Source organism: Cucumis melo, chromosome 12, assembly GCF_025177605.1.
Source record: "Cucumis melo cultivar AY chromosome 12, USDA_Cmelo_AY_1.0, whole genome shotgun sequence".
Lineage (NCBI taxonomy): Eukaryota > Viridiplantae > Streptophyta > Magnoliopsida > Cucurbitales > Cucurbitaceae > Cucumis > Cucumis melo.
In genome coordinates, this window is record NC_066868.1 from 2435791 (window position 1) to 2448269 (window position 12479).

Genomic DNA, 12479 nt, shown 5'->3' on the forward strand with positions numbered 1-12479 from the left:
TCCTAACGAAGAAAAGTCACAATTTTTTGCAACCTAATCAAAACTATATACAAAGAATTTCACCATTAGATCACTTTGATGGTGAGATGATTTAATGGATTTTTATTTGAAGTCTCAATCTAAAAAAAGGTGAAGATTTTATTTAAATTAAATAAAGAAAAAGAGGTTTATATATGATAGGAAGGATAATAAAACAAATAACAAACACATTATATAATCAGTCAAAAAGTCTTATTCACTTCCAAAGTAATATGATTGTAGCATTAAAGTTAAAAAGAGACTAAAGTCCCATATATACTCATAAATAGTGAAAAAGTTAACCAAAAAAAAAAAAAAAGAAGTTGAATAATAAAGATATGGCATAATTATGTTTGAATGCATTTGGCTTTTTCTTGGCATCTCAAAAATATCAAAGAATTAAGTAAATAAGACACCACAATGTCTCAACATTTAAGGAAATAAATTAAGAAATTCAACTCATACAATGTGAAACTCAACTTCTTTTGCTTCTTTCTTTTAATTATCATGAATATTTGAAAGAAATAGGATATGAAAATTAATATCAAAATGAAAATAAATTAATAATCAACTTTTTTTTTTTTAAGAATTGAATAGAGAAATGTTTTGTTTTGTTTTGATTCTAATATTAAATCATCTAATATTGCTGGTCACAATCTGGGACATTTGATCTTAACCTAAAAACTTATGAACTTGTCATCCAAACCTAGATTAAATGTTTAACTGAACTACGCACCAAGAACTAGTCTTAGTGAAAAATCCATGTTGAACTCAGAAAGCACGTAAATTTCTCAAACAAATTGCTTTCAACTCGAGGTAACTGAGGAGATTGATGGTTTTAATAGCGAATAAAAAAATAGAAAAAGAAGTATATTTAACTGAATTCAATGTCAAAATAATCTAGCTTGGATCAAACAAAATTCTCTATTTAATGTATTTGGTCATGTTTTTATCATTACTAAATTTCTAGGTTACTTTTACCTAACCAAATCAATTGAAAAACACAGTTGAATTGTCCTAAGTAACAAATTGATACCAATTAAACCGATGAGAAGCATACAACATCTAAAATAATATCAATTGTATGCATTAAGATCAAGGACTCTTTAGGTAGAATAATTAGTTTCAAGGCGCCTAAATACTAAATTCAATTCTAAGTTAGATTGATGAATGCCTATAACAAGCTAACTTAACCTACTACTTCAACAAAGTGATAATCTAACAAGCCCAAATGTCCGAAACACGAGACATTAAAACATTCAAAACAAAATTGAATTAATATAATCAACCAAAAAAATCTAGTTCAAAATCATAAATGCATCGAAATACGGGAAAAGCTAAATAACCCATAAATTCTAGCCCCTTCTTGACATGTTGAGCAATGGAGAAATCTTCGATCGAGTACATAGACAGAACTGAAAGGGGAGAAAAATAAAGAGAAAGGGTGCAAAGAACGGCTAGAAACGACAGCGGTCCCTTGACATACGTATCGTAGATTTCTTTTAAAAAATTTGATGTGGCGTTGCGGCACTAGGGACAACGTTGCGGTGCTGACGGAAACTTGTGCATGCATGAAAATAATGTTTGGAGCGCCACAATGTTGAAAATCAACTTTCTTCCAAGCTAGAAAATGGATTTTCGAATCTCCCTCACCCGATCACAATCGAATGATGCATGTTTCGTAGATTCAAACTCAACCCCACACAATGAACAAGAACGGCAGACATAAGAAGTTATATATAAACAACTAGATACAAGAAAAACTTTAAATTAATAATATATAAGTATGAAATCACATCTCCATTATATTGTATTAGGCTCTTATGGTTTATTTTGGAAAATTTCATATAGCAGTACAGTAGTATAAGATGCTACTTATACTAATCAGCTGTCACATTTGCACTAAAAGAATATTTATGTAAGCAAAATTATCGCATGACCAAAAATAGTACGTAGCTAACGTGCACACACTCTCGAAATACTAGAACTTTAATTTTTTCATGAATAGATGTCTATCTTAACTTCTTTTCTATGTATCGAAAGTCTTTTTTTTTTTTTTAAAAAAAAAGAAAAGAACAGAAAAGTATGAAACCTTCTATGTGTTAAAAACAAAAAGATTTAATTGGTTTATATTGGGAGTGAACAATATTGTGAAAATTTAAAAAAAGAACATAATATTACAATAAAGGACGGTATCAATAATAAACAATGTGATCGATTATTAATGAATGAGCTATACTTAGTTTGACAAATAAACATGTGATTAAGACTTTAAATGAATCTTTTCATGAAGCACTACATATTTGCTTTTGGGTGTGGCTGTTTTTTTAACTTTGACGTACACATGAAACCACAACATCCCAAAAAGATAACCTACCAATGTAAATAATAATGATAATAATAAATAATAAAAGTAAAAAGTGTATATGGAATAATATGGAATTGTTTGTTATATATTTGGGTAAATAATAAGAAAGAAAAATGGTTAAATGTTATGAGTGTGTCCCACATAAAATTAAAGAACACTGAAACTAATCTGGTCGTATAAAAAGGTAAAGGGTTTTCAGGCAAATGTCTCTCATTGCCAAAAAGTCCTTCAATTATGTGTTTTCTATTACATATTTCTTCAACCCCACCACCAAAACCCTAATAGCTACATATTGGCAATTCCCTTTTCCAATCACAAATCACTAAACCCCATCTTCATCAATAATATACTTGTCTAATTGATATTTTCTCATCCAACGTGCATATGTTTTCAAAACTTATAGAAGGAATATGGAATAGAGATTAATTAACTTATCTTCAATAAAAGTTAACCCTAGACTTATTTTCAAATCCTATGTTTCTTCATTGTTATCGATATCTATTCTTTTTAGATTGAGGTATGATCACGAGGGTGCTAAGAAGGAGTCAACCTACTTAAGTTATTGGGGTTCACCTATGAATCAGTCGACCTCTAGTATTTTTCTTTAGAAAAAGGTAATACTAAAGTAACTAAAAAAGAAAGATTTATTGAAATAGTGAGACGAGATTGACAAAAACGTTTACATGTATGTTGAGGTAATAGATCACATAATAATATCTTTTAAAAAAATGCATGAGATGGGGAGGGCACTATATTCCCCATCTTCCCCTTTTGAACCTCTTAGCCACACAATACACAGCTCAAAAGAATAGAAGCTTATAAGTGAAGGAAGCTCCTTCCACTAAAACCCTAAAAAATATAATAAAACAAAAAGATAAGGAAGAGAGAATGAAAGAGAGAATAAGAGAGCAAAGTTAAACAAAAGCTTCCACACCATAGCTTTAATTCTCTCCTTCTCTTCTTCTCTTCTCTTCATCTTTTCCCTTTGCCTTTGCCTTTATTTTTTTTTTTTCTCTTTTTCTCTTTTCTTTTCCTTTTCTTTTGTGTGTTTTTGGCTCTGGTATTCCCCAAGTGCATGCGATTCTCCACCTTGGTTTTTCCTAAAGACACATCAAAAAAATTTTGCTTTATAAAAAGATATCAATCCCTTCTCCCATGGATTTCTCTTCTGTTCCAATCTATTTAGATCCTCCTCCCAATTGGCATCATCAGGTAATAATAATAAGAGCTTTTCTTCTTCCCTTGTTCTTCACTTATTTATAAAAGAATTATTCTCTATTCTCTTCTTTTGTAATCTCCTCTTGAATATCCTTCTATATCTCAAACAATTTTCTTAATTGGGGTTTTACTTTTTTTGCTTTTTTTTTTTTTTTTTTGCTTTCTCTTTTGGTTTTTGCAGCAATCAAATCATCATCATCATCATCCTCAGATAAGTAATAGTGATGGATCTCCTCAACATCAACACCTTCTTTCATTACCAACTCAACAACTCTCGTCCGCACCATCGTCCCATGTCGGTGTGGGTGTTGGTGTTGGCTCGATCCGGCGTGGTTCGATGGCGGACCGAGCTCGGATGGCTAACGTACCACTACCAGAGACGGCGCTAAAGTGTCCTCGATGTGATTCTACCAATACGAAGTTTTGTTATTTTAATAACTATAGTCTCTCGCAGCCTCGCCACTTTTGTAAGAGTTGCCGACGATATTGGACTCGTGGGGGTGCCCTAAGGAACGTCCCGGTTGGGGGTGGCTGTCGGAGGAATAAGAAGAATAAAACTAGACGATCGAAGTCTCCAACGGCGGCAGCGACGATGGCGGGTGGAAATGAAAGTCAAGTGATGAATAACAATTCAAACTCTCCTACTACTGCTACAATTCCCTTGCATAGTAGTGCTGAGAATCTTATTGGTCATTTACAGCCTCAACACCCTCACCTTTCATTCATGGCTTCGTTGAATAATTTTTCTCGATTCGGGACATCAAGTTTAGGGTTGAATTTCAACGAGATCCAGACTCAAACTAACAACATCGGTAACGGTGCCCTTCTGAATCATCATCCGTGGCGGAGTTCCCAAAACTTTCCTCTCTCAGGTGGCCTAGAAACCCCGCCAGGGTTGTACCCGTTTCAAATTAGCGGCGGCGACAACACAACAAATTCAATCCTAACACCAATTTCAAGGGGAACCCATTTGCCTCCAGTGAAGATTGAAGAAACCCAAGTACTGAATTTGTTGAAATCATCAAATTTGGGTATCAATAATTCTGAAAACAATCAATTTTGGAGCAATGCATCAAATGGTTGGACAGATCTTTCAGCTATCAGTTCTACTTCAAGTGGCCATATTTCTTGTGACTTCAATCATTAAAAGCCCCAAATTGATCAGATCATCATCTTCAAAATGGCATCTCTCAGCTCACATCTTTGTAGTAAGTTTGATTTATATATATATCAACTTAATTATTACCAAGATTTAAATGGTCAAGTGATTTAATGCAAAATTTATTAATTAAGTTGAACAAATAAAGAAAAAAAAAAAAAAAGAAGTAAAAGCCCTCACTTGATCAATTAAATCTCTTATTAATTAAGCTACTTAGATCTTATAGAAATTAATCATATATTATAACACAAAATATCCCAGGCACTCTTCTACCTCTCTTCAGCCTCTTTGATCAACACTCAGAAACTGAATCTCCATGGTAGCTAGTTTGTGCTCTCTTTTATTTATCTTTTTTATTTTATACAAAAAGAGTGCTTTGTAGAAATATTGTTTTTTTTTTCTATTTCAATTTCTTTTTCAGAATGTGTGTGACTATGATTTGCTAATGTTTGTTGGATTTAAATGGAAGAGTATTGTTTTGTGTTTATGTGTATAAAATGGAATGCGAAATGGTTAATTAGGACCATGGGATTTAGTTTTATTTACAATTTTTTCATTTAATCTTGATGATTAATAATATATATCGGAAAAAAAAAAGTCCCTGTTCTTCTCTAATTATAATATATTCATTTTGTCTTGAATAATTTGCATGGATTTTGTGGCACTTTTGAATCTATATTTTAAAAAGTGTTGTTTTAATTGAATTCATAATATTTCTAATTAAATTCTTCCAAATTGATTGATGTAAACAACACTTGCGCATTTGATTTAACATTTTAACAATATTTGCATTATTATATATGTGTGTACTAGATTCAAGCACACTGACAAAGTTGAGAGTAACACACATTTTTCATAGATCTAATTAACTAAATTGATCTATATATATCTAACTAAGTTTTAGCCAATTAGTATGCTTTAGGAGTTCAAGTGAAAAATTTTCTATAAACCCTAATTTACACTCATCTATTTAAATCTTATATATACTTCAAAAAAATTTAATATATACTACTAATTAATATTTCACAAAAAATTAACCTCATTATTTTCTAAAACTCCATATAACTAAACAGTAATGTAAGAAGTTTCATGATAGGAGTTTTATACATTAAAGTAATGTAAGTTTACATCATACAAATTATGGAAAAATTTAAACGTTATATAAGAATTTGAGCTGTGTATTAATATTGATGCGTTGGACATTTACTTTAATATATTAATTAATATGGGCAGAAATGTTAATAAAAGTAAATTAAGATTGATGTGAGCATAACAAAGATTGAAATAAAAGTATATAGAATAAGATTTGATCAGACCCAAAGTTTCAGTACATTATTCTCAATGACACACCTTTTAATGCAGCTCTGATTTTGAAGAGAAAACTGTTGAAATACTTCATTTGATGCCTACAAGTCCTTTCAACCCCCTCTTATTATTGGTGGCTTTTTGTCTTCAAAGAATATGACTCACCCCACAAATAAAAAACAAGAATGATATATATATATATATATAAACTTACCTATTTCAATAACAATGTATCAATGGCGTTCATAGATAGAGGAAAAAATGGTAAATATAAAAAAAAAAATACATTACAAAGTTGTTAATATATACTCGATCAATCGAAAGATCACATAACATATTCACGATAATTAAAAACGAAAAAGTAGGATAAGCCAGGAAGAGTAGCTTTAACAGATAATGGTGTTCCACCCACATGGTCAAATGCTTTTATTGATTGGTTCATATTTTTTGTCAAAACTTTGAAACATCTATGTGTGCATGTGTGTGTGTTCATGATAGAGAAAAAAAAAGGACAAAGTTAAAGACAATGATATTTTCATAATAAAAATGATGAAAGTGAGAATATGTGTGTACAGGTACGGATGTTATGAAGACAACAATCTAAAGAAAACGCCAAGAACCAAACTAAAAAAACTAAGAACACACCAATTTATTGTTTCCAAAACATTTTTTGTTTCTTGTTTTTATAGTTGAATTTGGTGTGTATAAAATCCAAACTGACTTGGAGTTAGTTATCCTTTTTTTTTTTTTTTTTTGTCCATATAACGGTAACATTATGAAATTGACAAACACTCAAAAGGTAGACAATAGAGAAATCAATACCGATCGAGAGATTTACCTATGTTGACAATAAGGAAGAAAGAACGATTTATTATTAAATTGAAATATCATATGTCAAATTAAAGAGGTATTATAGGTAAGGTCAAAAAGACGAATATTAGACCAAAATCGTACATTGTATAAATATGAATACAACTTAGGATATTGAGACTCCATAGTTTGTCATTTGAAGTATCAAATAATAGATTCTCAAGACATTTCAATACCGGAATATATTGGAGATTAGCAAAATTTTACCTTCTAACTGTTTTACATATGAGTTAAAAAATTTGTTCATACGTATTAGACAGTTAAGAGGAAGCAATTGTCCTGCTCTGCCTTTTCTTTTCTTTTTTTGCTGTCACATTGACTAGGAAGAGTAATTATTCTATGCAATGTTTTGTAACAAAAGCTTGAGAGAGAGAAGGTACCATTGCTTTCTGTCCCTTGACTCGAGAGAGAGGAGAAATTTCTAAAATTTCCCCTTGACAAATAGGGTTCTTCAAATGGTCATTTCTTCGATCAATCTAAATATATTTAAGCTATAATAATAATACTTTAATACTCCTCATCCTCACTTGTAAGACCAGTGAGAACAATCAGCAAAGAGTTAAGATTTACTGATTCAAGGGACTAGGTCTTTTTTTTTTTTAACAAAAAACAACTTCATTGATGTAGTGAAAGAATCTATTGAAATGGAATTACAAAAAAATGTCAATTTAGTGCAATGAAAGAGGAGCTAACATCGAGAAATAAAGAAAATTTTGTAAACAAAGGAGCATGAGAGAAATCCTTCCTTCAAGATATTTTCAAAATTGTATGATATTGTCTACTTTTAGTACTATCCCAAATGACATCATACTTACGAAAATAGTTGTTCTCAATTATATTTCTCATTCCTCAGGATCACTCCCTAACCTAACATATATGAGATTTTGTTCGCACTTTTAATAATCCAATAATCATCTCCAACATACAAGTGTGTGGTTGTGACTCCTATATAACTTTGACAATATGATTTATTCCTCTTGAGCCATGTAGGTTCCATAGGATTTAGAGGACTAGGTCGATGCATGTTGGAACAATATTTTCCTCCCACATGCAACTCTAAAACTTTTAATTACTAGTAAAAGGAAAAATGCCACATAATTCAATGTCGAAAATTTTACTACAAGAGAATATTACGAACAATCTAACTTGTTGTAAAAGTAGTGACATAATTAATTACAAAACTTTAAATATAAAATATTCCCGCTTCACGTAAATAACCAATCATTTTAAAGGCTTATGTTATGAGTGATGCAAGTGATGGAAAATTCATTCTATGACACTTATTTCAATACAAACGAAGCTGTTTTTTTTTTTTTCAATCAATAGAATGAATACAAAGGAGAAAGTTCTCAAGCAAATGAGTTTATGTTTTTTATGTTGTAATTTGAATCAAAGGCTATAAGGAAAATATGTGAAAGAATTTGAAAATAAGGTGAGAGAATAATAACAGTTATAATCCATACATAGCTTTCACACAAACCAAGAGAAAAAGAAATGAAATTGATAAAATAAGAGAGAGAGAGAGAGAGAGAGAGAGAGAGAGAGAGAGAGAGAGAGAGGGAAATTATATGATTGTAAAGATGTGTGTGTGGAAATGGGGTGACAAAGAGAAAAGAAAGACATAAAAGAGGAGTGGTTGCTGTTGTGGGTACGTACGAAGACCAGCAATCAAAGGTGGGCGCAGAATTCCAAGACCCCTCCACACACCTCTCTTTCTCTCCCCCACCCACATGCATTCTTTTTTCTTCTTTCTTTTCTACTTACATCACATTTACCTCAAGAATACATTACAATTGAATCATATTTATTACATCAGAGTATCGAATACGTATCTGATATTTCGATTAGACTTCCAACCAAACTTGGGTTGTTAATTAGTTGAACAAAATTTTGTTTATATTGTTATGAATTTATTGTTTATCATCTGTGTATAAAAGATTAATATAGATAAAGATCAAACGAGTGAATACAACGATAAATCAAATTCCAACCAAACTAGAATAAGATTACTTTAAAAATAATTCTAACTACGGTGTATGTAAATTTAACATAAAGATACTAATTGTAATCTACTAAAATTTATTAATTGTCTAAGTTAATGTTTGATCTATGACTTGCCACATGCAATGCGGTCACTGAAGGTAAGTTATAGAGAGGTAGAGCGATGGCCAACAGTAGATGGTGTAAAGCAGTGCCTGGTTGGTGAAAGAGAGATGTACGAGTGGGGGGTCTATTGAATGTGTGAAGAAGAAGAAGTTTAGGTTTTATTTATTTTCTATGAATATAAATGTATCATTATAAAACATATCAACGTCATTCAAGTACATCGCTATGAAGTGTATCAACGGTATACTAATTGATGCATCAACATTATAAAAGAATTACAATATCTAAGTTTATCAGCAGTATATCAGTCAAGTATATCATTATATCTTAAAGTAAATCAATCATATATATCATGTTTATTAATATTGTCAACCAATAAATATAATTTGGTTAATTTAACAACGTCAAGAGCATGCATCATTACCAAGTAATATCAATTCATCACAATTAAGGATATCAAGTTTATTATTTATATAAACTAGTGCATGATTGACAAGTATATTAATTAGTATATTTCTCAAGCACGTCATTATCAAAGTATATCAAGAGGTAGTGATCAAATGTATCAAATATATTATTAATAAATCAAATGTAACTGGAGTTCCTTCCCATAATAATTAACATATCTTTAATGTTGAATTCTAAACACACACACCTCCACAAGATCATATGGTATGTACCTCTTTAAGTTACTGTTTTAAGATCTAATACTCATTCGAAATTTATGGTCTTTGATACTATATTATATGACGTAAGGTTTTATCTCTAAATATCAATTGGTTTTAACATAAAATCTTTATCGCTAAATATGATACCACTTTATGTAGACCCACTTGCTATGCCTTTTTTTTCAATTTATTTATATTATATGTTTTCTGTGATGAAACGGCATAACATTTCATATCTAAGTGGGCATCAATAATGGGCTGCTAAAATATAAAACGAATCTCCAAGGGACCTTCTATTTTGGATTCGCATCATCAGAGTATTTGAAAAACTACTTTTCCTTTCTCCTTACTCCTAGGCTCTGCATGTTCAATATAAATCAAAATTAGTTGGTTAGCATATTTATACATTAAATACCAAGGTTGAGCGTCCTAGAAAGATAAGTGATCTAAAGTAAGCTTAGAGAATTCACGAACAAGTCTAGAGGGAGCTTAAGACCTTTGAAAGAGCCGAGTGGGGAGACGGAGAAATCACATGGAAACCCTTGTATGAAAGATCTTTCTACATGATTAAGAGGATTTAGAAGTCACGCGGAGGACCTAATTGAAGGACCCAAGGTAGACCTATGTGAGAGAATCTAATGGAAGACTTCTAAGTGATTGAGTTTTAATTAAATCATCTAGAATTTCAATGGACGGTCCATGTACATCACAATCTGTAACGATTACTTTACATATGCTTTGTGGGGTAACCAATAAACAAGCATTTCTTTACCTTTCTAATCTAACTTTCCTCCTATGAATAAGCAACCCCAAAGACACTCAAGTTAGAAAAATCCCTAAAGGGATGGTTTCCACTTTTCTCTTTTAATATTGAACTCACTTAAAGAATCAACTTGATGGTTTATGTGCTTCACTAATAGTGTTAGGTACGTTTATAGAGCAGAGAGGATAACATAGGTTACATAATTAAGGTATCTTTATAGTTAGAGAGTTTATATAGTGGTACAAACCAAATTCAAGGTATTCCAACATATCTCCACCTTGGCTTGAATTCTCACACGGATAATAGATGTCCCAAATGTAAGACGATACGTTACTAAAAGTACCCAGACTTTTCTCTCATGCATGCCTCAGAGTACCACCCATAAGAGACGATCAACAATTATCAAAACATTTGGGAAACTCAAACACTGAGTAATGTTGAAACTTGCTATGTACGTGGAACTGAAATTAGTGAGCATATATCAACAGAATTGTCAATGTACCAATTTTTCTCAGTGCTATTGATCATGAAAGTAAAAGAAGTGAGAGTGAAATTGGTCCTTGATCTGAGCGACCAAACATTTTGCCAAATATTGGATTATCAATCATTTTGCCAAATTTTGATTTTTCTCCATTTAGATCCAATATATCGTAACAAACCTCCAGAATAAAAATCTTGTTTGAGAATTCTTCTTCTTCCACAAAGATTCTTATAACACATCTTCTTTTCCTTTTTGGACAAACTAAACCTTTTCATTTCCTCTATCCTCAATTGCACTACTATATTATATGGGCTCTCTTAACTCATGAGAGGTAAAAGTCATTCTTTTCCTATGCATGTTGTTCTCAACACAGTCTCCAAAGTGTGCAAATTGCTCTTCACTACTTCTCTTTGTTGGTGTTTACGATATAAACTCTCCAACAGTATAGTCGTCGATTTCATTATATTTCCATTGTGTAAAGAGTTGATAGTTCCTCGTATATATTAAGCAGCTAGCGGTTGCTCTTGATCCCAAGAAGTGTTGGCATATTGCCACCCGCAACGCATCAAAACAAGGCCAATTATACAACTCTAATGTTGTTTGCCAACTAATATATGACATTGATCTTGGAGGTAATTCTCAAAGAGATATGATTATTCCCATAACAAGGGGACGAGAATTTCACTATGATAACTAAAATTCCATCTCCCATATTTCAAATGATTTCCATTAATCTATGACAAAGTGCGAAATTCCTTAGTTTTTTCAAGGTTGGATTCTCAATATCTCAAAAAATAAAAAAAAAATACAAAAAGAGAGACTAGCGGGAAGCCCGATTACATGAAAGCATCAATATAAAGAGCATAGCTATATAGTCTATAATGGTCTATAGCCTTTGAAGTGTTTTGACCTAAAAGATCAGCAACCAGTAGAGCATACAGACATATTCCCATAAATTTATAAAGTTGTTCTGTGAATCCCTGAAGGTGCGTTTGTTTCGCTCGTTCTAAACAGTCTAAAGGGTGGCAATAGCAGGAACGAAAGATGATCATCTGTTTGTGTGTTTTGATTTTGTGCTGGAAAATACAGGATCAATGTATGTCTATTGGATTATTCTTGTTGATAAAATTTAGCACTAATTTAAAAGAATTGTAAATATAGGAAAAGCCTATATATCAAACTAATCACTATCAACAAAATGGTAATTAGATTTTGTTATAATTGTAATTTTTTAAAAATATTGCTATATTTCTTACCAAGACAGACATAGCTAAAACACAAGATAAAGGGTCGTCAAGGTAAATTTTGCTAATGGAACTTAATTATTGCATGATTGTGATGGAAAAAAAAAGTATAAATTAAAGGAAGACTTAAATACATTGTTTTCATTTGATACATATTTAAGTCTATGACACTGATATAGTTAAACAGAATATCAATCTATTAGGTGATGAGAACTTTGATTGCAAATATACACATGTTTTATCAATGTTATCTTGATGGATGGATATATTGTGTGTTGG

General features: G+C 31.3%; 1 protein-coding gene across 2 annotated transcripts; it reads left to right on the plus strand.

Annotated features, from left to right (window-relative positions):
* The first annotated feature begins 3147 nt into the window (after positions 1-3147).
* On the plus strand, positions 3148-5248 carry LOC103497167 (dof zinc finger protein DOF3.6). Of its 2 annotated transcripts, XR_539348.3 has the most exons (3): positions 3234-3598; positions 3786-4812; positions 5025-5248. XR_539348.3 is itself a non-coding variant. In XM_008459265.3 (2 exons), exons 1-2 carry the CDS (start codon positions 3542-3544, stop codon positions 4749-4751), a joined length of 1023 nt encoding a protein of 340 aa, XP_008457487.1. In that variant the 5' UTR covers positions 3148-3541; the 3' UTR covers positions 4752-5248. The 2 variants fall into 2 exon arrangements, 1 of the variants encoding a protein (XP_008457487.1); XM_008459265.3 differs by having other exon boundaries at positions 3148-3598; positions 3786-5248.
* Positions 5249-12479: the final 7231 nt, after the last annotated feature.

What these genes read in the sequence shown, in the direction of transcription:
- LOC103497167 (XM_008459265.3), top strand. Translation starts at nt 3,542, where the DNA reads ATGGATTTCTCTTCTGTTCCAATCTATTTAGATCCTCCTCCCAATTGG. An exon ending in CTCCCAATTGGCATCATCAG is followed by an intron (nt 3,599 to 3,785) that starts GTAATAATAATA and finishes TGGTTTTTGCAG; the next exon opens with CAATCAAATCATCATCATCA.